The sequence below is a fragment of the Podarcis raffonei genome, chromosome 2, assembly GCF_027172205.1.
Source record: "Podarcis raffonei isolate rPodRaf1 chromosome 2, rPodRaf1.pri, whole genome shotgun sequence".
NCBI lineage: Eukaryota > Metazoa > Chordata > Lepidosauria > Squamata > Lacertidae > Podarcis > Podarcis raffonei.
In genome coordinates, this window is record NC_070603.1 from 97,216,919 (window position 1) to 97,243,668 (window position 26,750).

At 40.4% G+C, this 26,750-nt stretch overlaps 1 protein-coding gene across 24 annotated transcripts in view; it reads left to right on the forward strand.

Moving 5' to 3' along the window:
• Positions 1-25,945, forward strand: part of FOXP1 (forkhead box P1) — a 536,656-nt gene extending 510,711 nt beyond the window's left edge. For 20 of the 24 annotated variants that reach the window (XM_053378208.1, XM_053378193.1, XM_053378192.1 and 17 more), the window contains 4 exons: positions 2,426-2,595; positions 4,441-4,510; positions 11,287-11,453; positions 20,700-25,945. In XM_053378208.1, coding sequence (XP_053234183.1) covers positions 2,426-2,595; positions 4,441-4,510; positions 11,287-11,453; positions 20,700-20,844 — 552 coding nt within the window. In that variant the 3' untranslated portion in view covers positions 20,845-25,945. Of the gene's footprint in view, positions 1-1,920; positions 2,043-2,425; positions 2,596-4,440; positions 4,511-11,286; positions 11,454-20,699 lie in introns of those variants that run through there. The other 4 variants (XM_053378210.1, XM_053378209.1, XM_053378217.1 and 1 more) reach the window with 2 other exon arrangements.
• The last annotated feature ends 805 nt before the right edge of the window (positions 25,946-26,750 follow it).

Sequence of the window (26,750 nt, forward strand, 5' to 3'; positions counted from 1 at the left end):
CTGTGTGCACATAGAATCAAGCATAAGTAAGGGACTGACTGGTTTGATCCCCATGTGATTAGATATCCAGGCTCCACTCATGTGCAGGATTCCAATTACCATTCTGCCGTTCCTTAAACACATTTTCAGAAAGGAAATAATCAGAGCCAAAGTTGTTCATATAGTGAAATTATGGAGTGTAAATTGTGGGACGGTGTGATGGATCTCACCCGGCTTAAAGGCTTGGCTTTTCACCCAGCCTTGGCTTGTAGAGCAACAGAAGTAATGAACTCGCATTGTAGATCCTCAACAGCTTCCACGTTATGTGGTTATAGGAGTCTTCGGCGATTTATTAACTTTCTCTCTGCCAAAAACGCATATATAGCTCTGGATTTGTTCAAATACATTGGACTGTCTGTTTAGCCGCTTCTGGGGAAATGGATATGCTACAAGGGCAAGGAAATTAGTTACGCTGAGAAACTGCAGTATCAAAGGATTCTTGGAATCCCCTCCCCCGTTGTAACACAGACCTCCCTCCGCTGTTTAATTAATATGATAAATGTGTTATGCCTAACCTTGGTTTGCACAGTGATTTTAGACAGCCATGATTAGAATGCCTTTCACTACATATACAGGATTTCATGCATATGGAGCTTAGTCTTTTGTTTACTTATACACCTGTCCATATGTTTTTCTGGCTTTGTGCCTGTAAACTAGCCTCCCCATTGACAGTTGGTAGATGCTAGTTACTGACCTGTGTATTTCCGGTCTACTCCCTTTCTACCAGCTATCAATTGCCTTTAAATGATAGCAAGTACTAGGACAGATGAAGTAGCTTGGATAGTACAGGGGAAGAGCATGCTGCTTGCCTTCCTGGAGACTAGGGTAGGTAGTGTTAGGGGTTGAGGGGAACAGCGGGCTTTGTCCCTCTGCAGCAATACAATATAATACAATACTGTACTGTACTCCAGTGGTATGGGTGGCTCAAAAATGGAATATTTTATGCAGTACTGAAGTACTGTTGCTGGAAGTGTGAATCCGAAAACAGTTATGGAATTGGTGAGGCCTTCAGAAACATGACTCAGTGGACATTTATGTACTACAAGCAGTGAATTTTTGTTTGGGCATTAGAGGTTTCTTCATGGATCTACCAATTGCTTAGCCAGAATTCAGGAATGAAAGGCAGCTTCCCTACTGGGGTACGTGGTGAAAGACTTTAAGAGGGTTTTTTCACCCCCAGAGCTATGTCTTGATATATTTCTGCTTTCTGAAATGTGTTGCTGTGGGTTGGATCTGGACTAAGTTACTTGCACTCAGTTCCCATTCAAATCAGTGGGACTCAAATGAAGACATGATTAGCATGTCCCACTTGAGTTCAACTAACTTAATCTGGACCCAACCTATGTATGGAATTTTTACACATGACTAACATTTCTTGAACTTTTAGCAGGTCATGAAAATGTAGTTTTACAAAGCCAGACCCTCAGTTTATACCCAGTTTTTTTTATCACACTCTTCCTTCCCTTTTTCATGGCAGGATGTGTCCCCCCCCCCCCAAAAAAAAGTTTGCCTTTTGTTTTATAAATTCTTTAGCCCTGTTCTACTATGCCTTGATTCTATACGAGCTCCTGGGGTGACAAAGCATGTAAAATGACAATTGCGTGTTGTTTTTTAATTCTTGCCCAGGTTGAATGTTGGTCATGTTCTTTAAAAGAAACCCAACCCTGATGGCTAATCAAGGGATCTGGAGCTGATTTTATGTTATTTCTTTTGCAAATCTTAAAAACATATAAATATGATGCCGTCCAATGCGGAGGGCGGGTGAGGGAAAGGGGACTTGCCAGCTGACAATGCTGCTGTTCATGGACAATGCTAAGTCTCTTCTTCTCATGGAAAGTTTTTTCTTCTTCTTCAATATTTTCTCTCTTATACTTGCTGCAGAATGCAGTGCGTCATAATCTTAGTCTTCACAAGTGTTTTGTGCGAGTAGAAAACGTAAAAGGGGCAGTATGGACAGTGGATGAAGTAGAGTTCCAAAAACGAAGGCCACAAAAGATCAGTGGGTATGTCCACCATGTTTGAACTTCTTAGCCTAGCTTGGATCATGCTTACAGTTTTAACATAGAGGCTTTGGCTGCTAGATGGTGTTTAGAGATCAATCCAGGGTAGTTTCACCTTGTTTCAGTCAAGGAGAAACAACAGAGAGCATTTCATCACTATCGTTTGTATGCCCACCAGTCCCCTTGCCCTTGCTTGCTTGGTGTTTGTTTTGCATCACATGCTAGTAGCTTTTAGGTGGCAATGCATATTAACCCTCACAATCCATTTGCTTATGCTTATTGCATTTTATTTTCTTTTTCCTTTCCCCTGTATTTGATGTCTGTTCTATTCCCCGATCCCATGTCACTTTGTTTCCACTTCATCTCGTTTGCTGCTCTTATCCCAGGGTGCTATTCGCACCAACCTATCCCTGCATAAGTGCTTTATCAGAGTAGAGGATGAGTTTGGGTCCTTTTGGACTGTTGATGATGAAGAGTTTAAACGGGGCCGTCATATTCAACGAGGCCGTCCTAGAAAATTCTGCCCTGATGAAAACTTTGGCGAGCTTGTTACACAGTAAGAGCTTTTACTTGCTTTGTGTGTGTGTGTGGGCGTGGGCGTGCTAGTTCCTCCCCTCCCAAATTTTTGTTTTCTGTTGCTTTTGCTTTGCATGATTTATCCATCTCATGTAGACTCGCATTTCACGAAATAGTGGCATTGCCTTTGCTGCAAAAGAAATCTCCCCCTTAAATGTCATGGTTGTACATGCATCGCACTGCTTCTTTGCAAATGCCTATGCTAACACTTTCTGACATGTTTATGGTGATACTTTGTTATAAGGATGTGTTCTTTATCATGCTGATGCTGGGTAATGCTGTATAACCAATTAGCAGGATGGTTTTAGGCTGTTTCCATATTGATAATTTTAGTTGATCTTAACCCACCCCCCACCCCCCGTATTCTCTCAATAAAATTTGCATTGCTACAACGAACAAATTGAAAGATTCAAACATGTTTGAAAACAATGCTCAAAGGCCATTGCAGTGGCATTTGTAAAGGTGCACAATAAATGTTAAAAAAAATAGAGCTGGAGGCTTTAAATTGCATATTTCTATATGAAGACACCTTAAAAATAAAAGGGGTAAGCCATTATTTCAACAAAGAAAGTAGTGATACAGCACAGTGTTTTGGGTTTTTTTTTATTATTACTGATTTAGGATGAGCATTGTTTTTTAGTGGTCTCAGAGAGAAATTCCAAGTACAGCCCACCAGGTGCTCCTGCTATGTTTTTCTTTCATTTCAGTAAAGTTTACTGAGCAAGAGAATGGAGGGATCCAATCAGTAATATCTGACGGATTTTACCCTTGCGTGTTTTCTTATTACATACTTGGGCACATTTTGGTTGGACCCTGACTTACTAATGACTAATGAGTCATAGGTCATTCAGTCCGATCCCCCGCTGAGGCAGGAAATCTCCAGCAATCCACCAGGATTGTGCTGTGAGTTCTGTAATTGAATTCAACGTGAAAAGGTAATCATGAGTTGAGTTAATTTCCAGTGAAATCAGTGGGAACACAAGTCCTACTAAATTATGACCAACCCACTGTGTATTGTAAAACACTTAGTTTCTTAGGTACTTCCAACGACATAGTTCAGGCATCATTGGATCATTCAGTGATGCCTGACCAACATAGGTACACAAAAGAATTTTTTTTGCCTCTAAAAACATTGCATGGATTTCTGGCACAAGTAGCTCCCTTCCAGTCAGAAGCCATGTCAAGAAGAATGGTGTCTCACACAGGAACAGAGGATGTGGGATGTTTGGGGATGGATGAATAGTTCTTTCTTTTCCACGCTTTACATGCTTTTGTGGAGGGCCTTCATTATAAGAAGTCCAGGAAAAACTATGGTGGGTGCAACTGAAAAACAGACACCAACAAACTTGACCAATATGCCCTTCAGAGGTTCTCCCAGCTTCACATCCAAGAACAGCTCCCGCAGAGTTGGGAGAATGTTTAAATGATACGACACCGGCTGACGCACTTGCTGCTTTCCCATGTTAGAGGGAAAACAGTGTCAGTTCTGTGGGAAAGACCTATGTGAGCATCTTCTGCCTGCATGGCTGCCTCATATGGATGTTCTCCCAGCTGTGTGGGAGCTGCACAGAGGTATGTAGCTCAGGGAACATCTAAAAGGCACTTTCAGCTCTGAGACCAAAACATGACAGTAGACCTGAAATACATATTCAGTGAAGGTGAGGGCAGTCAAAATAGCTATGTAGTTTAAAACAAAACAAAAAAACCTCACTATGTTTATTATGTGTTGTCTTTTTTTCTGGTACGGGAGAAAGCCTGGCCTTCTGGAAGTGCAAATTTGACTGTATTTAACTTTACCCTTTCTTTACCTATCTTCCTTGCGCAGAAACCCTTCACTTATTAAAAACATGCAGACCAGCCACACCTACTGCTCACCTCTCAGTGCTGCTTTACAGGTAAGATTAATGAGTGTGGCAAATATGCCACATAGGCGTGTGTGTGTGTCTTCCTACTCGTTTCAAAATATATTAGCCTTGCTCTAATTAGATATTAAATTTTAATTCCGTTAAACTTTTTTCTTAAGTGCATAAAGCATCATGGTCCCTGGAGGCAAACACATATCAGGCCGCTTCAGCATTAGCTAGATGCTTAGCATTTTGAATATTGTGGCAAAAAAATTAAAAGTTCACTTATTAATATTTATCAGCAGTATCATAATTTCCATCCTCTTATTTCAGAATTTCACTTGAGGCAAAAATACCACAAGTGTAATTACTCTAGCACAGCTATTAATGTGCTGAATGATAGGATACTGTATCACATGACCTTCTATTGTTCGTGGCTTTAAAGGGAAAGCAGATTCACACACAGAGAGAGATTTTTCTTTTAAGGATCTTTCAGATGCTTGTTTTTCTGTTATGAAATAGCTAACACTTGCATCACGCTGGAAGAAAAGAGATGTCACTTTTGTGCTGCCGATAACAAATGATTTTAAGGGAAATGTCTAGATACTTTCTCACGTGGGTAAGCAGTTACGAATGTATAAACAAGCTTCTGAACATTTTCTAGACATGCAAAATTATAAAAATTACACAGGCCAACCAAAAGCATGTATTTTTTCACAGCTTTGTGTTCAAATTCTCCAGAAAACATTCTCACTACTTCCCCTCAATATGTTTGGTGTGGAAATAGATGTAACTAATAAACAGTTGTATGGTTGTCGCTGTAAAGAGATAGGTTTTCATGATTCTTCTTAATTTTTGCGATGCACAGACCACACATACAGATGGCAATCCACCTCGGATTCTGCTCAACAAGAAAATCCCCACTGATTATAACTGAGCTGGATTGCATACCCACACATGCATATGTGCGCACAAGCACACGTGGTTTGTGTCTATGGAAAACGCTTCTGAAGGCATTCTACTTGGCCAATGTGCAAAACTGCAGGTGGTGACATGACACAGTTGCCTGTACCCCACTGTAATAAGTTTTATTGTCATAAGCCTATCTGGATGCAGAGTCGCAGTATGCGTGCATTTTTCATGCCATAGCATTTCTGAGAGCGTTTGCTGGACTTTCCCTTTTACTTTTAAAACAAGAAGGGGATTGATTAAGAAGGGAGTAGCAGCCCCACATTACCCCTAATTACTTCAGTTTATGTAGTAACTTCTGAAAAGCAAATGAAAGCATGTGCAAATGAAGCAACTGTAAATACCATTCATTAGGATCTTATTTTCCCTCGAGTCTTGTGAAGTGCGGTTTTTAAAGACATGCTCCGTCTGCGGAATAGTATTAAGATTACAAGCACATTTTGCATTCATGAGGTTGAAAGGCAAAAATGAAGTGATCCAGCATTCCTTCAGCTTCTGTTAGTTATGTGACTAATTTCAATTAATACGCTTATCATACAGAACAGTTCGTGTTTTAGTTCTAAGACATGTGTTGTTGTCGTCATCTTCCCCCCCCCGCTTGTATTATGTGATAACGTAACAGTAATTTCTGTTCTCCTGCACCACAATCATTTAACCTAAAAAAGGGGGGGGTGACCAAAAAAAACAAGAGGAAGGTGGTATATATTTCAAATAACATTTAATAAATTAAATTAAGGGTGCTTCCAGAAGGGAGTGTATTGTGGAATTGGTGCTTCTTGGGCACATTTTTTTTGCAGCGTCCACATGACAACATCAAAATGTCAGCCCCCCCTTTCCCCCCAAAAATTAATCCATATTTCCCCTTACCATAGTAAATACAGTAAATAAAAACAACCCATTACACATCTGTAGTTACTGCTGGTGTAGAAGCTACTTAGCAGATTCATTCATTTATTTTCAGCAGATGAGTTATTTTCACACACCTGTCCTTCTGTTTGCTCCTCACCTAAGCACATCCTAGCCATTTTTTAAAAGGCGTGCACACACAGGTACGGAAATGCTTATGCACATGCCCAGAACAGAAAAGAACACTGGAGGGCCTTTGTGAATGAGGAACAAAACCCAAGAAGGCCCCAGAGACATTTTATCAAGCTTCTCTCAGTGTTGTGGACAGCAGTTTTGCAGTGAATATCCATGACTGAAAATGTAGAAATGTGTGGAAGCTAACATGACAAATACACGTGCAAAAAAAATCATGTGGCCACCATCTGGAAAAGAATTATTTTGTTTCTTATCTTTCAAATTAACTCCAGCTTATATACATGGCTCAGTCAGAAAGGGAGTGAGCATTTTTTAAAGCACTGCTTGTGAGTGTATAGAATTTTTTTCCTTGTGGAGCATATAGTGTCCCATCTCTTTTTGTCGGGACTCTCAATGCTCCACATCTCTAGAAAGAATCCTAGTTCAAAAGCTGTGACTTTTAGGAAGCCTTGAGCAATTAAGCCGAATACAAAACCATGCAAAATGCCTTTTCTCTGCTGCAAAAACAAGCAAAACATCTTTGATGGCTTGATACTATGTTGTATAGCAATGTAAGCAACAAATGGTTGATAGGCATGTGTTGGGAGATCATCATTTATCAAGCCATGTGCCCACTTTTTGCTGGTTGTGGTAATAGTCATTACAACTCATCCCCATTCCATCATCTCAGCTTGGAGGACTACTGAAAACATAACTCATTAAGCATGCAAGCTGGCTTATATTGTTGGTGGAATTTCCAGGACGTGGCACCTTCCTCATTCAGCTGTCACAAACCATTCTGTCATTCTCTTGTCATTCAAAGCCAAGAAACAGATTTATTTTTTTGCTCTGTTTCATGGGATACCCCCACATTCGCTTTCTTTCTTGTCCTATAGGTGAGGTAACTGTCTTCTGCAATAGTTTCCCAGAAGCACAGTATCTCTGTTTGCAATCCATCTGCTGTCAGCTGGTTCCCTAAACCCTTTCAGCAGGCAGCACTTCTACCCGTGATTTACTTCTCTGAGGCTAGACAAGGGTGAAACAACCGTCAGATCTACTGATATGCTCAACCTGGTGGAACACAAAGTGAAGCAAAAGGAATGAATGAACATCTCTGATGCTCCTGTTCTCCCTTGTTTAATTATGTGTTTCCCATGTTCTCTTTGTAGTCTCCCCTCCTAAATCACAAAGCATTTTCAAGATATGACAGGAGCCTAGTTAAAGCAGGAGGCAACTCTAAGTTTGTAAAACATTATTATCCCTTTATATCCAAAGATAGAAAGTTCCAACCAAAGGGCTGTGTCTAGTGACTCATGGGGAAGCTGTGAAAAAATGTAGAAAAGTGGCGCTTGTAAGTGGTGCATCATGTGCCTTTGGATCACGGCCCTGAGGGCTTTTGAGTGGGGAAAAACACCATTAGAATTTCCAGATTAACATTTCTGATCTACATCTCAGAATGTTGCCACGTGAAGATCCCCTGTTGCTATCTATCTTGTTGCTTCTGAATGGAATTTGTCCATTTGGCCACCTGTGGTTTTTGGAGGGTGGGGGGGAATAGCAGGTGCTTTTCCTGTTCTGGCTCTTCCTAAATAAATTACTTTACTGCAATTACAAGTTATCTCGGTGGTGGGAAGTGCGTGACTCATTATTTCTCAAACTGCAGGAAGCATGAGTCTTATGTTCCCCACTTCATCAAAATTATTTTTCTGCATCTTGAATAAAAAAAGATTAATATAATCCTCTTCGTTAGAGTAGTTTTTTGATTGCACTGCATAGAGATAGGGACTGTGCTTTGGGGAGGGCCGCTAGATAGAGCATAAAAGCAGCAGACTTCTGCAGCCACCAGTGACGACTGTGTTGAATCTGTTTCTTCAGGTTACACTGCAGTAAGTAAAGAGTCAAAACATCTCAAAGTTCAGCAATGCCAGGTAGTTCAGTATGGACTAACTTGCAAATTGTTTCCTCTGTAGCACACATCCACACTGTGATTAGCTGGTGGGTGTTTTTGTTTGGTGCTAATTTCTTCTAAAGGCCTCCCCCCCCCCCCATCTCAGATAGGCTGAACACTAGGAGAGCCAGAATCTCCTCCTTTTTGTAAAAAGCATCTCTCAGAAATTAATTGCCCTTATATTTCATTTATTTATTTTAATAGATTTGTGTCCCATATTTAAAAAGAGAAATTCTCAGAAGGCAGCACGTTAAGGTACACGGGCCAAATAAATATGTAACTGCAATATATAAAATGCATAATTTAAAACTAGGAACAGTCAATAACACTAAAATAATAAAGAGAATAAATAGCCAGGGCATACATTAAAATAGCAGCTAGCCCCAGTAGAACATTAAAATGACAAAACAGTCACAGTTAAAAGGAACCACAGATTTCACCAGCCCAATTAAAATCATTAAAAACATTGCTGCAACAAACAGGGCCTGCGAATGTGAAGCCACAACTGAAAAACCCTCCTGGCTTGTGCCCACCAGCCTGATTGCTACCAAAGACAGGCATATGTCAGGTCTAAGAAGTGCAGGCAAGCGAGGGCGGGGGGGTGCAGAGTTTTAAAAGGTTTAACACAAGGGTTGGATTGGGCGGAGGAGGTATCCCTCGGCTGAGCCTTGCCAGTCTCCGCTCATGGCACAGAACTCCCCATTCCGCCCAGAAAACAGATGGGCAGGCAGAGGTACTGCTGCTAAGAGGGAAGGGGCTAACCTAGCCTGCAATTTGCTGGATCCTGAGCTGGCCCAGCTGCCATCACTTGACAGCATTGCCCCCAAGTCAGTCCTGATCACTCTGCCGGTTTCAGACTGAACCAGAGATATGCCTCCTCTCACTTCGCCTTGTGCCTCAGCCAGCATGAGAGATGTAAAATGTGGCTGCACATGTACTAGCAGTGCCTGGAATGTTTCCAAGAACACAACTACTCCACCTCCAATGCTGTTTTAAATATTTCTTTTAAATATCTATCATTCATCTATCTATCTATCTATCTATCTATCTATCTATCTATCTATCTATCATCTATCTATCTATCTATTATTGCTTAAAGGGCTATCAGCTTCCTGCTGCCCCTCCTGCTTCCACCTGGCCCTTTAAATCCCACAAAAAAGTGAATCCCAGTCAACTTCTCTCTGGCCTAACTCCTTTTTACCCTTTTTGATGCTATGTGTATTTTGCGATCTTGCCCCTTCCAGCAATGCAGGATGCACCATTTCTGTGATTTCTCCCTCCTTGTTCTCTTTCTCATGCACCTCCGCTCACTAGGAAATTGCATTAGTAGAGTAGGACAGGGCTGTGTGTTTATTGCATTTTAAGATGCAAACAGACTAGTCTTGACTCTGTCCAGGGAGCTGGTCTAGTGGATCGCATATTGGTTGAAACCTGGCAGGCCTTTGTTGTTATTCCAGTGCAGCCACATACTTCTTGGGTGGCCTTGGGCCCAGTCACTTGCTCTCAGTCTTAGCCCTTCATTTTTTTAAGTGGGAATGAAACTGTCCTGCCTCACTAAATTGTCATAAGTCTCAGTGAAATGAAGGTTGTAAAGACCTTGGCACCAGAAATGAACTATATAAAGAACAAGTGAGGACTTCATCTCAGGTTTGCAAGTGCAAAGAAATGGTTTATCTGTTCATTTTCTGTAAAGAGCATGCACTTAAGTCCAATTCTTGCACTATTTTCCATTTGAATAAGCTAGTGAATATCTCATTTTTATATCTTAAGAGTTTGTATTGACCACTTAACAGAAATCTTCCAAACTAGACTTTACTCTGGCTCAGGGAATATTGAATATGAGGGCCTATTTACCGAAGTTCCAGTGCAGCTCAGAACTGGCATGGTTAAATCACTATTTGGCAATTTGATTACATTTGACAAGCAATGTGAGAACAAAGCAGCCAAACACTGCTGCTTTCTTCATTTCACTGGAATTTTGTGGGAGTCCATTGCAAGTCCCATCCATCCAAATGAAAGTTGTGTCAAAGCAGATACCACAAGTCAAAACAAGAAAATGGAAATAATGTTACCAGGATGTTGCCTAAAATATTTGCTCTTGAAGATGATTCTGTTTTCATGAATGATACACATTAGAAGAGCTCAGAAAACATTCCGGTCCCAATTACTTCCCCTAAACTAAATAACCTTTCCCCATCAACTCACATACAGATCCATCTAAGCTGTTAGTCCTGCATACTTGGGTGTAATATTCACAAGCACAGCCATGTGGAATTACACCACAACACATGGGAAGATGGTAAGGAGTTCATAGTACAAAATGAGCAAACAGGAACACAGGAAGCTGTCTTTAGCCATGTCACACCACTGGTCCATCTAGTACACTTGAGTGGCACCAGAGCTCCAGAATTTCAGACATGAGTTATGAGCTCTATCTGGTGACACTAGGAATTTATCCTAGTGCCATTGGTGCTAATGTAAATAGCAGCGAGGGGACAATTTTTGAGGTAAGGCATTTTTAAAAAACCCTTCACCTACACTATGGTCCCAATCCAGATTGCCTGCATTCCGGGTTTGTTTGCTTTTTTTAAATAAACAAGCAAGGCCAGATCTATAATTTAACATATTTAATTTGTCCCAGTCATCGTTTTAATTCTTCCCTGAGTATAAATGGGGTGATATTGTATTTAGTAGTTACTACAAGCAGAAAACAGAGCTTTGTGAAATCTTAGCTACACTCTAGCCAGTGGAGGAAATAATTAAGTGGACATTTTATCCATTATATTTAATGAAAACATAGTGCAAACAGTGTTACCTTGCAGCTGATCTGTGGCACATGTATGAGCATGTGTTGCTATGGATTCTCATGTCTTGTTCTTTGACTCGACAGGCTTCAATGGCTGAGAACAGTATACCTCTGTACACTACTGCTTCCATGGGAAATCCCACTCTGGGCAGTTTAGCCAATGCTATGCGGGAAGATCTTAATGGTGCAATGGAGCATGCGAACAGTAATGGGAGTGACAGCAGCCCAGGACGTTCCCCTATGCAAGCAATGTAAGTAAAGAGGAATGTTGCTGCTGTTTACATTTATCTCCTGTCTCTCTCTCTCTCCCTGCCCCTCTTCCAATGAAGCCAAAAATATAAACTCCAGAAATGTTTGTGCCAACTTGAAGAAAAGGAACCATTTACTTTTAGTCTGGTCTGACAAATCCACCTGGGCATTGTTAACTCACTTTTCTCTCAGTCCTTTGGCTTGTAAACCACCAGTTTGCAGAAATGGCATTCTGAAAATGCATTTCTTTGGGAGATTTTTTTTGTCTCTTAATGCATTGTTTCCACTTGGATCCTTTAATGAATCTGGAAAGATCTATTAATCACCGTTTTTCCGTGGTGGCTAAAATGGAATCTTCTTGTTCAAAGAGATTCCACTCTTGAGCACAAGATGCTAGGGTCAAATCCATTAAAGATATTATAGTGCCACTGTTTCCCTGTATCACCTGTGTGGAAGACTTTCAGTAAAGACCTGGAATTATCTAACTTTCACATAAGCTTTGTGCAAGCAAGTGAATCCGGATGAATGCTCAAGGAATAGGTGGGGTCTGGTAGAGCAGCCTAAGACCTTCTGTCACCTGCACAGGAAGGGGGAGCATGTGACTCTTGTGCTGTACTTGGGTTCATTCAGACATGCCCACATAGAACTAATCCATGGTTGATCATTACATGCAGCCCAAGGGGCTGGATCCCTCTAAACTGGCAGGGCTAGCGCAACTGAGCTTCCACCCCCTCCCCATGCATGCCCCACACCTCCCCCAAATCTGCTCTGCTGGGTTGGGAGACAGTCCAGAACACTGAACGGGGGACGGGGGAAAGTGAAGATGACTTGTCTGGCAAGCGGGAGTATGCACTGATGGAACGCTTAGAAGAGCACAATGCTGAATTCCTCCATGTATCTTCCCTGTGGACTTCCAGAAAAATGTGTCTGGCCACTGTTATAAAACTAATGTTTGGTATAAAGCACAATTCTTACACTAAACAAGTGGACTCTCATATATTGTTCGCTTAGTTGGCTTTAAAGTTCATACATTTATGTCCAAACTACATGAGTGCTGGAAAGTTTTGTTGTTGCAAGAGGCATGCAGCAATTTTGCAAGCCACCAAATTTTGTGGGGAAATGGCTGGCTCTAAACTTTCATCAGGAGCTTTGCAATTGTGCGGAATAAGTACAGGGTCATCTGTGATAACCAGGGCAGAATGATCAAACCAACAACACATTTTGTTGCGAGTCCCCAAAATTGTACATAGATTAACTGGCACTGCAAATAACTCTTTCCTCCACTTTTAGAGGTACTGGAAGGGACTGTAGCAAGCTGTATCTCAGAACGTGACCGTGAAATTATTGGTCCTGTTGCCAAAAGATCACATAGCCAATTAATAATATGGTTAAAAGAATTAATTTGTAGCCCTTCTACTTCAAAGTAATATGAATAAGGCATTGACAAAAGTAGGTCTAAATCAAAAGGTAGGAAAGCATTAACCTAGCGCCACCCTAATAATTAGTTGTGAAGGTAATTAGCATTTAATGGTTTTTAAAAAGTTTCCCACCTGCATAATATGTTGAGCAGGGGGTAAAGGAGAAAGGAAATCTAAGGCTCATAATACTTTGATATTTCAGCATTTTAAATCAGTGCACATTGTGCTTTGAAAAAAAAATCTTTAAAGATGGCAACATTCATTTTTAATTAATAATTAATTTGAACATTGTCTTTTGCCATTTACTTCAAAACATTTGAATGTGTTTAGTTTTTACAGGGATTGTTTGTGCAGTATTAATTAGCATTCCCAAAGCAGAATGACATGACATTCCTCTAGCGCTGTTTGACTGGATTCATCTTCAGGCAGTTGTACATGCAAATACTTTTATTCTCTCCATGACTATGTTAAAAGATTTGATAGTTTCTAATTCCTAGAAAAGTTGCTGGCGTGTCGGAATTTTGCAGGAGTAAAGCATCTAGTTCCTCCATGGATGAGTTATTTAAATGATGCACTTAAGATATTTTTGAAGCCAATATTTGGGTTGGTGTTGTTTTTTTTTAATGGAGTTAGGACAACTAGAAAGTATTAGAGAATTAGTGACAGTGAACACCTAGTAAGTGTTGACATATATTGAAATCAAATTTCCATCATTCAGTTTGCATCTGTGACACACCTTTAGGGCAAGGACGTACAAGTTGTTTGACATCTGAAAACTACATTAAATACTTTTGTGATCATGTGTACGCAGTTTCTATGACGAGACCCATATTATTACTAAAGTTAGAATTCTGCAGCAAAGAGCCAAGGCAGCCATGTATGACTCACAGCCCACTGCCACCCTAAATTATTTTCACCATGCATTGGTTTTTATCAAATCACAACTTTTTTGGGATTATTTTTGTTATATTCAATGGATTTCCAAAGTCATTTCACTACAAGGGGATGTTTTACATCTTCGGTTAACCATTGTGTAGTTAAATAGTTGCAAGTATTGCAGTGGCTTCAGTATACATGTAACATTGCGCCTTCAGTACAGTCAACCCTCGGTTGTTAAACGCAATCATTTCCGGAAGCCCATTCAGCTTCTGAAATGTTCGACAACTGAGGCGCAGCTTCCGATTGATTGCAAGAGCTTCTTGCACTGGAGCGGAAGCCGCGTCGGACATTCGGCTTCTGAAAAATGTTCAAAAACCAGAGCATTTATTTGCGGATTTTCAGAGTTCAGGAGTCGAAATGTTCAAAAACGGAGCTGTTTGGGAGCCACAGTTTGACTGTATTTCATAAAGAGACACTTAAAATAAAAAATAATGAGGAACATAATGAAGGGAAGGACCAGGGATGGGGAAATCTTACTGTAGCACGACCACAGGTTAGAATTCTTGCACTGTTTATACATCTTATGTCTCGGTTTTGGCTGTGTTTGTAGTTAAATAACATTGCTTTGTTTGTTCTTCCACTTGGCTTGGATTTGGTTTGGAGGGTTCAAGCTTCTTACATGCTTAGCACTCATGGGAATAAGAGGAGAGGTCCTCTTGTGGGCGGCGGGGGGGGGGTTTACTGGTTCACTTTGCTTTTTATTATGTATTTGGTGTCTTCATTTTGTATTTTTATGTTGTGATCTTCGGATGAAGGGCAGTATACAAATTAAATAAACTAATAAAGCTTTAACCTGCAAGTTAGAAAATAGAAGCATTATCACAGAGTTGCCCAACTCCATTTCATCTCTGGTCACTGGCCATTTAAATGAGGGATAGACCACACTTTCATTTTGGGGTAGCATTCGAAAGTAGGCAACATCTATCGCAATCTAATCCCACTGTGCAGAAGACATGTGTGCTGCTGTCTGCTACAGCTGTGCCTGTTTTCACAAGGAAATTCCACTCACTTTTTCATGTCAGAATGACATATGAAGTAGGCAGTGTAATAGTCGAGATGCTGGTGGTGGGAAATGGAATAAGCAAAGACAAATCCCACATGAACCAGGTCTGCAGACTCCTACTTTTGGTGTCAGAGCATAGGCTGTCCATCTCTGACGTAGTCTGCACTTCACATAGCGCTAGATGATGCATCTAGATTTTTGTCTTCTGCCAGATTGCTGCTTCAGCTTTTCACAATGCAGTGCATCCAATTTTTACAAAGCATTTTCTTCAGCTTCAAAATTCAGCAAGGCACTAATAGCAGTACCTGGGCATTTCCATTAAAGTGGTATTTTCAAGATGGGACTTGAAAGGATACATGGTCGTCTGCAGATATTTCCCCCGGTGGGAGGGGTGGAGAGCAAATAATCCAAATAAATAACCAGCACCAGAGATTCAGGGCTACCACTTCTGGTAGATCTAGTGGCTGAGCAAAGGCAAAGTACCTGAAAAACTTTGTGTACCAGATCTGCCCCTTGATTGTTTCTTGGTGGGTAGACATGCGATCTTATCTATGGGTAGACCTGAAAACCAAGCCGGTGCTAAAACTAAGAAACGTGAATTTCTTCCCCTGGTTCCCCTCACCCCATCCCGCCTTTAATTAAATGAACTGGTACAACAATCTCTCTCTCTCTCTCTCTCTCTCTCTCACACACACACACACACTTTTTGTTGTTGTTTAGTCGTGTCCGACTCTTCATGACTCCATGGACCAGAGCACACCAGGCACTCCTGTCTTCCCGCAGTTTGGTCAAACTTATGCTGGTAGCTTCGAGAACACTGTCCAACCATCTCGTCCTCTGTCGTCCCCTTCTCCTTGTGCCCTCCATCTTTCCCAACATCAGGGTCTTTTCCAGGGAGTCTTCTCTTCCCATGAGGTGGCCAAAATATTGGAGCCTCAGCTTCACAATCTGTCCTTCCAGTGAGCACTCAGTTTGTTAAAAACACCAAGCATGTCAGCATAGCAACTGGATTATACTCCAGGGTTCTCATAGCCTCTGTATTCCCCTTCCTCCTAGCAAAATGAGTATAACAATGCTGGTTTACTTTGCAGGGCTGGCAAAGCCCATGTTCTCAGCCACAGCCCTGGTGGATATCATAAGGATGGACCTTTATCTATTTCAACACAGTAATTTTTAAAACGTTTACATACTCAAGGATTAAGTAACACTTTGGGGTGTGAAATAAGACCTAAGAAAGAACTCCTGTCTTTGCTGCTACCTTTTTGGTTTGGACACGACAAACCTCTCTCCAATCACAGCTAATGCTAAAGTCCTGGATACCTGGATTGTCTTCTCCGCCGGGGTAGGCCAGCAGAAAGGGCTGATAAAGAAACTCTAGTTCTTCCTCTGAAGTCTAGACAATGGGTGATTCACTCAAGGCTTCTCTTTGTCTAATTGGCTAGATCTTCTTTCCTAAATGTCAGTCACTGATATATGACTTCATTCTTCCACTAAAAACACAGGAGTGGCAGGAGCAGTAGTTTCTCACAACACAAATGAGACTAGTTCCTCCACAGTTTGCCTAGTATCTGCAGGTGCTAGGAACCTCCCCCCCCCAAAAAAAAAGAATGAGAGCTGGGAATCCAAGGATTATGGTTCATCCAGGGAGAGCATTTCCCTCTGCTTGAGGACGCCCATGAAAAGCACACAAAGTGATGTTCAAATGTCAAGAGAGTTTATACTGTTAGCTGGATATAATTATCCACCAGCATTCAACGCAAAGGTATTGGTACCATCCTAGGTAGTTACTTCTACTGAGCACCTTGTACGGTGATATTCTTCTTTTCCTTTACAAAATATACTTCCCTGCCATAAAGTAAATTGTTTTTAACAATTCCGGTAGGTGTATCCTTTAAACTTTATCACAAACTATAGAGTGCCTTGTTAACATGACAGCTAAGCAAGTATAACACTCCTGCAGAAATCTTATTGCCATCCGATTCACTGCTTTTCTTTATGATACACTGAAAATCCTTCTAATCTCTCCTTACCCCTCCACTCCACTCTTTTGAAACATTAGAAAGTAGTCACATAATTACAGCTTGGGGACATAACACTTTCATCCTGACATGCTCCAAAGGTAGCCACAAAGCAAATTGTTCCAGGCTGTGTGCGCCACTAGAGCACAGTGGCTTTAAACAACAATCAGCTTTATTAAAAACTCCTCTCTTCCCAGAATGGACAAACAAAAGAATTACTCGGATGTAAACAAAAGGGAAAGTTGCACTCAGTGAGGTTATTTATAGTTAACCCCTTCAGAAGAAAGAGTCATGTAAGTTAAAAGGAAGGACTGGGAATTCTGGTACTAAGGAAGGAAAAGCAAAGTCTTTTTTAAAACTCCCAGTACTGACCTTTGGAGATTGCCTTTCTTTTCTTTCTGTTGTCTCTTCCCCTGCCCCTCTTCCCAGCTGTAACAGGACTTATAAGACTTTTATATAGGAATTCTAAACCATGTGGAACATATAAAATATTCTGCTCTTCAACTCTGAACAGTTATGGGGTTTTGAGTAATGTGTGAACCAATGCTTCTTTCATTTTGACATTTCTCAATGGTATCCTAGCCCCCAAAAAAGAATGTGAGTATTCTCAGATTGGTTATTTTAGGAAAGCAGTTCTTGTCTACAGACAATATATTCTCAAGTTATTGTAGCATATGGGGACGCAAATGAAGCCCATTGTCCCATCTAATACGGTATTGCCAACTCTGATTGGTGGTGGCTTTCCAAAGACTTGGATAGAGGTTTTTCATGCCCATAATTCTACCTGAAATCCTTTAACTGGAGGTGTTGGGAATTGAATCTGAGACCTTATACACTGATAAGGAGCTGATGTGTTTTGAACGTATAAGCATGAGAAGGCATGTGCTTCTGAACCTGTGCTATGGTGGCTTTTTGGCCAATATCACTTATACATTTTATAATTATGGATATTAACGAGACTTTCATACCTCGGGTTGAATATGCTTCAGGTTGAGCATTTTCAGGTTATGCTCCGCGGCAACCCGGAAGTAACAGAACGTGTTACTTCCGGGGTTTCACTGCATGCACAGACCCTCAAAATGACGTCATGCGCAGAAGCAGTGAATCGTGACCCACACAGATGTGGGTTGCATTTGCTTCAGGATGCGAACGGGGCTCTGGAACAGATCCCGTTCACATCCAGAGGTACCACTGTATATGTCAGATTCACAGTACAAATGTTTCACAGCTACTGTTTCATCTGCTTTGTTTCCCCCCCCCCCCCCGTTTCATCTGCTTTGAGGTCCATTCTAAAATGCTGCCTTTGTTGTGGATGTTGAAGGAGAAACAGGTTTTCCTTCTCCTAAATCTGGGTTCCCATCTTTCTGAACTCTTTTCAACCTAGTGAAAACAAATCTGCCCTGCTAGGAACATAGCTTACCTTTGGTGCAAGCAGAAGAAGACCCTTTTTCTGGAGCCACTTTAAAGGTGATGCTGCACCCATGTCTCTCACAAGCACTTGATGGAGGTTTTCAAAATCCATTCGGTTAAGTATATTTCTGCTCAGCAACCCTAACGTCCAAACACACAGATCAGAAATGAACCTTTAACCCTACGCAGCTATATTTGGTGCCTCGATTCAGCACCTACTGTGATACAGCAATGCCAAGCTACAAGGGAATGCAAGCATATAAATAAGAGAATCACACAAAGAGAGATTTCACATATTCGCTGTTAAATTTGACAACACAGGATTATTCCTCCATGCCATTCACACATATGTAAAAAGTTTCAGTAGGAAAATGCTACATGTGATTTTAAAAATCTATATAGAAAGCTGTGGATCTAGCCAAACAGATCTTGTGTTTCTCAAAGCAGTCATAAAAACCGCCCATGAGAGGCAACCCTTGGTAGTTCCATCACTATAATGCTACAATGAAAGTGCCACAGGTTGACTGGAGTGTTGTTTATAGTGCATTTTGCTGCCTCGTGTTACGAGCAACTGTTATATAGTTCACGTTTCCCTACAGGCTTTCATAAACTAAATAACTCAGCAAAAGGATCATTTCTTCCCGGTGATCCTTTTCAGGAAAAGCTGTATGTTGAGGCAAAAGCCTCTGTCTTGATGTAGCAATGCACAGTTCAAAACCCTGAACTTGATGAAAGATTTGAGGTGCACTTGACACATCTGGAGAGTTTCAAAGCCCACTACTAATATTAATGAATGTTTGCATTTCATTCATTTCAGTTTCTGAAACTATCATGTGGCTTGCTTCCCTTTTGGCAGCTACATGGGCTATTCTCCTTCTCATGGTGTGATTCCTGGTTTCACACCAAGTGGCTGATGCTGATCAGTATTAACAACAGGCATTTCTACGTGTGTGTTTTTTCTGGGGTTGTATCATTCCCATCCACTCAGAACATCCCAGCTATTTCAAACCACTTCAAAGTGAAAGTTTACATACTGGATTATTATTTTTATTTTGCCTTGCCAAATTAAAAGGGTTAGATTTCGTTGACTGCAACATCCAGGGTTGTGGGTTATAAATCAAGAGAGACTTGGAACTTACCCTTACTTTATTTTCGGGGATTGCTTTAAACATCAATTATTTTCAAAGGAAACTGGATTTTCCTTAACTGGTTGTATTATTACTGTTCACATTATATTGCCAATAAAATCTGATTCCCTTTTATAAAGTCTCTTTAACAAGACACTGCTTACTTGCTGGGGTATTTTACATATCAAAAGCTACCAAACAACAAAAAAGAGGAAGGTAATTTGTATTTGTAAAGGGGTTGTTGTGAATATGATTTACGGACAACATTTTTCAATTGTTATCATGCCCGTTTTGTATAATCAACCCTTGTTCCCCCATGGGTTATTCACGTGCTATTCTATAATGAGAAATTTGGCAGATCTCATCTCTTTAGTGCATCCTTAGTGCCCACCACGAGCTGAGGATCATGTTCTGCCTTGTTTACAGCTGACAGTGTTATTATTCTCATTAGGACTCTGCTTTCTTATCATATTGTTGTGTTGAGCGAGCCTTTTCCTCTCCGTTTGTGTTTCCTGGCAGGGCTTTTCTTCCCTTATTGACAGTTTGTAAAAATATGCATTAATTTGGAGTTTAAAGCATGTATCATGGTGTCTCTTTGCTGTGTTTGCTTGAAGTTGATTAATGATAGAACCTCACTTGGGGTCGTCCTCTGGAGACTTGCCTCACAGGTTCTGCATGTTAACTAGAGAAGCAGAACACACAGTAACCGATGATTAGCCCAGCCTCCAGAAGCTCAGTGGGCTGATAAACCACTGTTTTGCTTTACAGATGCTTATTTCATTTATTTTTCCGAAGATTGTATTAATCAAGCTAATGTGTCACTCGAGAGCATTTTCCCTAAATCCCACGAAGAAACCTTAAAGAAGCAAAGGCTTGCTTCCTGGTTTTGTTTTCTATTGAATCTTGGCGTTCTTAGGATTTCTCTACCCCCACTCCCCCGTTGCCCTTTGCAGCCAAACTAAGATTCACAATGTGACATGTATTTGTGAAAAAACAGGCGGCGGGGGGGGGGGGGGAGAGCTGTGCACCATATCAACCATTAAAAGGGGGGGGGAGAGTTTCAAGAACCTTAGGGTCTCTCCCCCCTTTGTCATCTTCCTCGTTTGGTAGGAGAGATTGTATTTCCAGGTTCTCAGAAACCTTTGAAAAAACAACTCCAGTTGCTGTAAAATGATAGGTGTTTTAATTATACAAAAATAGGTGCTTTATTCTAAAGAACTGAATAACCTTTTTGAATTGTGGGTCACTTTATCTAACCCAAACAGGGTTGGTTTTTTTTAAAAGTAATTAATTGCTCACCAACATTTCCTCTTTCCTTTTCTTACGGTCACAGGCACCCGGTGCATGTTAAAGAAGAACCATTAGATCCAGATGAAAATGAAGGCCCGCTGTCCTTAGTGACAACAGCCAATCACAGTCCAGAGTTTGACCACGACAGAGATTATGAAGACGAAAATGTAAATGAGGACATTGAATGAATATGTCTGTGATGTGATCCTGCAAATGAAGATCACGGGGAGGGAGGAAAAAAAACCATATACTTTAAAATTAGCTGTGAAATCTCTCCCCATTATTGTACAGTCTGGAGGAAACACTTGGTCCATTTTGACAGCTATAAAGTACGTTAACTCTTAGTGCCATCAAGTATCCCATTTGGGAGTATTTTTGATTTTTCTACTTTTTGTTGAAAAAAAACAAAACAAAGGAATTTGTACTCTGTGCATTGGATGGACTTGTTTGGTACTTGGGATTCCCTCTCACAGTCAACATCAGTGTTGTAAATTTGTTCAACCAATTCATTTATCCACAATTTGGCAGCAGACTTTGGACTGCAATTCTTCCAATTTGGGACACCGAAGACATCAAGCTGAGCATTGTACACATAATTGCAGATCAAGCCTTTGCCCAGATTTTGAGGATTCCAATGGACAATATTTGCACAGTATCGCATGTTGATTATCACTGCCTTCACTTTTTCTTTCTTTGCTTCCATTTGGGATGGGGAAGTCGTGTGCGTGTGTGCACACGTGCATCTACATGTGTGCGTGCATAAGTGTGTGTGTGTACTGAAGAGGGGTTAAAAGAAAATTCTCCCAATTTTTTTAGTGTATAACTTTGATTTCCCCCCTACTTCTCCTACACCATTTTAAGTTCTGACCTCAGGCCTCAACTGGCCAGAGCCTTTTGAGGCTTAAATGTTTTCTGTACTTTTGTGATGAATGTTAATAGGTGTTTTTATTATACAAAGCTGAATGTCCTTGGAATTGTTTGTAGTTCTTTTTCTACCATTCATTCCAGTTTCCTTCAGATGCCATCATGTTTTCTTTAGCTATGGAAAACATTCCAGTTTGGGCTATATTCCCACTCCTCACCCCCCCCCAAAAGAAAAAGGTTTCAAAAGCTGCTGTAACCGTGTGCAAAGATATATTTGATCAGAAAGAAAGGTAGTTGCAAGAATTGAGAATGAAAGGCAAACCAGCACAAAACAGTATATAGGATGCGGTGCAAATTCATTCCACAGAGCAGTGTACGTTGTTATCATTGTTCAGAGTTTTGTTTCTGGGCTTTCATTTCTTTTTTTGCAGTAATGGTAAATATTTAGTAACACAAACTTTTAACAGCACAAAAAACACTGAACATACACCATACAGGGTTTTATTATGTCAGAAATGAATATAATCATGGAAAGCTCTTAGCCTTTTAACCTGAGTTTCTGAGACATTGAATGCTTCTGGAAGATCTAAAATACCAATCTGCCTATACGTATTTTCGATTCACGTTTGAAAGTGGGCATTATGGGAGCATTATACGTGGTTAAACAGATTAAACAGTTTGAGAATTGTCTGGTGGTATCCATCAGCTTGAATATAATTTAGGTTTTGGATGCAACTTCTAGGGAAGGCCCACTAGTTGTAAAGTGTTAATAATTTTAACTCTGCAAACAGCAGTTAAGAACATTACACAATACTACACCAACCAGTATCAGAAACTGACAACTTGAAACCTGTGGGTGAATTAGCACTGTTGCAAGTTGCAGCATTCTTCAAAGCAAATGCGGGCAGGCAGCTGCTGTTAGAACATTGGTACCCATTGATCACTGCACATCTAAACACTTTCCATTCTCCAGCCACTTCTCCGTAACTCACTTATTTATGTCGGACTATAGCTTTTTAATTTCAAACGCCTTTCTGTTTTTTTAATTTATATTCTACTTTTGTACCTTTCCCCCTAAAATTACCAAAGATATTACACAAAGGTAAATTATGTTCTCTGTTATATGCTTTATCTTATGAAGCCAAATATCCTCTTATTGTTGATCAAAGGAGGTGAAAGAATTTAGAAGCAAATGTCAAGATACGGGCTATGGCTAACCTGAGAAGGGAAACTGCTCCTTTATTAGAGTCTAAGTTAGAAGACCAAGTAGATTGCTGAACCAAAGTTGTTGTTGTTTTGTTTTATTTTTTGTTTCTTTACAGAGACCAAATGTATTTCTGTAAAGAAAGACCTTTTAAGGCTAAAGCTATGGAACAGTATTAAGTGGAGGGAGCATGTAAGGACAGCATTTCATCCTGAGAAAACAGGAGAGTAGTCTAATTTTCCTGCAAAACAAAGGAGACGCTTACGTAATATTCAGAAGAACTCTCGCAACTTAAACTGAACCATATAATAGTATCTCCAGAATTTTATTTTCTAACCTTTTGTTTGGTCTCCGGCCTTGCAAATCCTATTCACTTTTGTTAAAAGCAAATTGCAAGGCAATTTCTGTTTAATTTGCTTTAATCTGTGCACAGGACCTTAGAGTGATTGTGACTGTTGTTGTGTTTGGGGTTTCCCCCCCCCCTTTGAAATTTGGTCAGCATCTTCCACGCAGAATAACACTCCTGTCCCCTTGTAAACTTTGGTACCATTCAAATCAATGGGAGATTTTTGCCATTAACTTCAACTGGATGCAAGTTGCTGCATCTTTTACTGACAGTGAAATATATAAAAACACAACTTCCCACCCACCCCCCTTTCCTGATTTTGTTTTAATTTAAAGGAGGGCAGTCTGTGGTCATTTGAAACATTTTGGAAACAAACCGTATTCAGGCAGCGCCATGGCGTGCAGGAGATGGCCAGGGGGGATCACAAGAAGCGATCCCTGTGCTTCAAAACTGAGTGGTTTTGCTGGTTAGCTTGGTATTCCAAAAGGGGATAAAAATCTGGTAGATTAGTTCATTCTCAGCATGTGTAGCTAGACAAGTAAAGATAACAGCATGAGAAACTGTTAGTACGCATACCTCAGTTCAAACTGTTAGGGAATGAGTAATTTTTTAAAAAAAACTACATTTCACTCAGTTGCACTTAGTTATATGTCTTGCATGCATAGTCTAAAGACTGTAGCAAAATAATAAAAGAGAAAATGAAATAATAAAAAATTAGACTTACCGTATCTTGCAGGTATCACTGACCTGCAGAAGAACCAAGAGAAAAATCTCAGGCTTTACATCAAGCAAACTTTGCTATTTTTTACAAATTTCTGATTCTGTGTCCCTTTCAATAATAACAATTGTTCCTATAGGGTGGGGTTTATTATGTTGTACATATATAGCCCAATGTGTCTCTGTGATCCTTTTTGTCTTTTGGTGGGTGGGATGGGGCGGCAGGGGAAAGAAATGGGGGGGGAGGGAGAAGGTCCTTTTTTAATAAAAAAAAATATCATTCCTCAAAAGGAATAAATGCATACCTGTTAAAACACCCTTTGCTTTTTGTGCAACTGCTTTATATAAACTATACTTTTAAAAAATGCTTTGGGGAAAAAATCCTACTGTATGTAATGGAATTGCAGAATATGCTGCACATATATTTTATTTAGTTATCCTTGCTTTAAGACTATTGGATGACATTTGCTGACATGTGGGAGAAAATCCCAAACTCTTTGTTTTGGTTTTGGCAGATTCCCCGCGCCCCCGCTTCCTTCTGGCTTCTAAAATGTAACATAGATGACAAATGATTCCCAACCCCCCAACCCCAACCCCCCTGTTATGGATCAAATCATTTTTGTACAGGTTTTTTTGTTGTTGCTGTTGTTGCTGTTATGCTGTTTTGTTTTCATTTTAAATACTTTCCCTGCCCCTTCTGTTATTTCCCTACCACTGCCTATTTCTGGCTGTCTTAAGGGGCGGGGAAAAGTTGTTTCAAAAAAATGTTTTCTCCTCCTGCAGTAAATACTTTGCATGATGAATTTCCAAGGTCACACTTTCAAAGTTTTATCAGTGAAGTAGTGATTAATAATGGAGAGTGTCAAAAATTATTGAACTTTTGTATAAAAAAAAGAAATACTTTACAAGGTGCCAAGATGTAAAGACAATTTGTTACATGCTCTGTTTTTATTTTATTTTCTCTCTCAAAAGAAAAGCGTACATTATGAAAGTAGTACAGGTAAACCACTGTCAGGAATGAGAGTCGAAGCCTACCTTATCCATATACACACACACAAAATAAAAATCTCTCCATGGAACTGACTGAGCTCTCTTCCCTCCCCCAGCTGAGCTCAGCTGTCAGCTCTGATCACCTGTTTCAGAGCAGGAGGCGGGGATGGAAGAGGGGAAAGTCTTCCTCCCCACATAGAGTCCAAATGCAGCAACGTGTCTGCAGCTTTCTGCTGCATTTGCAGACCTCTAGACGGAAATGAATACCCTGCATGTACCCCTAAGGGCTGGATGCAGCGGGTACTCTTAGCAACTTCTTGCACCGACAGTAGAAAGAGTTCCATAGCCAGAACCCTCTTTTTGTGTAAAGCTCATCCCTTCTCTGGATTGGGACAACGCAGTTCAAATGCTTAAAACCTGCTGGATTTCTACATTTGACCAGGGGCAGAAGAAAATGGTGGGGGGAAAGAATCAAGGCTTATGTTAAACTTCAGTAAGGAAATACAATAAATAAAAATGTTTGATTCTCCTTTAGGAGAACCCAGCCATAGCGCCCATGATCAGCTTATCAGGGGTGGGAGAAGGAGGAGATGGGGAGGGGGTATGAATCTACGAATAATACAGATCATTAGATATTTTATATATAAATATATATATAAAAATATATCAAAGTTTTAAAAAATAATTTTGAACTGTTGTAGTTTTCAGAATGCTGACAAGCTACGTTCCTTATAGCATGGAGAATGTGTTTTAAACTCTTTTGGAAAGTTTTGGTATCTTTTTTGCTTAACGTACTTTTTAGATGTCGCGGAAAACTAATTTATCATTCTTAAAAGTCTTGAGAGTTACATTTGCAGACCCGTTCCACGTTTTTAAACAGGCCCAGAGTTAGTAACAGGATATCTCCTTCCCAAAAGCCTTGATGAAAATGGTACAGTCCAGACTGTTAGCATGGTTCTTCATGTGTATGTGCTGCCAGTAACAAGATTCCCCTTTTTTTGTTTTGGTTTGGTTTTTGAGGCATACAAGAAACTCATTCCTTACATCAACTGTAATTCCATCATTCCATGTCTGTTGATGCAGACAATAAAATGTTGTGTAGTCAGTACTTATTACTGACATTATAGCATTCTCTAATGCAATAAAAGTGCTGGTTGTTCACACTGGTGATATTTGTTGCCATGGGCCATGTGTTTTTTGCTTTCCCCGTATGCTGGTGCTGTGCTCAAATATACCACACCTATGTCTACTTGTACCCTTGGAAGTTCATCAGCAGGAGCCTTCCAGCCATTCATAGCTTTAATGGGAGGTGTTGTCCTTCACTGGCACAGGCATATTTTTTAAATTTTTGTTTCCATGTCGGGAAGGAATACAGTGGGTGAAGGTGCCAGTTTTTAATCAAGTCATTGCCTTAAAACCAAACTTCACTAACCATGCAGACTCTGTACCCACCTACTGAGAAAATACGATCAAAACCATCACTTAGAACATGATCCTTTTCACATTTTCCTTGGTGCAAGTCCCACTGAACTTGGTGCCATCCTAAGCTGCCTACTTAAAAGACCCGCTGTTACCCTAGTAAAAACCTGGGAACTATTTATGGATTTACCCTGAAAGAGTAAAAAGGGAACAAACAAATGCAGTAAAACAAAATTGAAGTGCAACTCGTAAAGCTTTTCCAAATTGTCACATCATGAATACAAATACTTCTGTTATTCATTCAAGCCCAGAACAAACTGACCGGGGGGGGGGGACCTTAGACCATATATATGAATGAACAGTGTTGTGGGACTTTTCAGCATGGTACTGTTACAAGCCACCCCAATCTCCACCAGGTGGTAGAAAGAGATTCTAGGGATCTTGGCACTTAACCAGGGTCGCTTCTCCATTGGGAAATTGAGGCACAGTGGAGACTAGTGTCTTTAAGAAATATGGTTACACGTATTTGCACCTGACACCTTCAAAGGAGAACA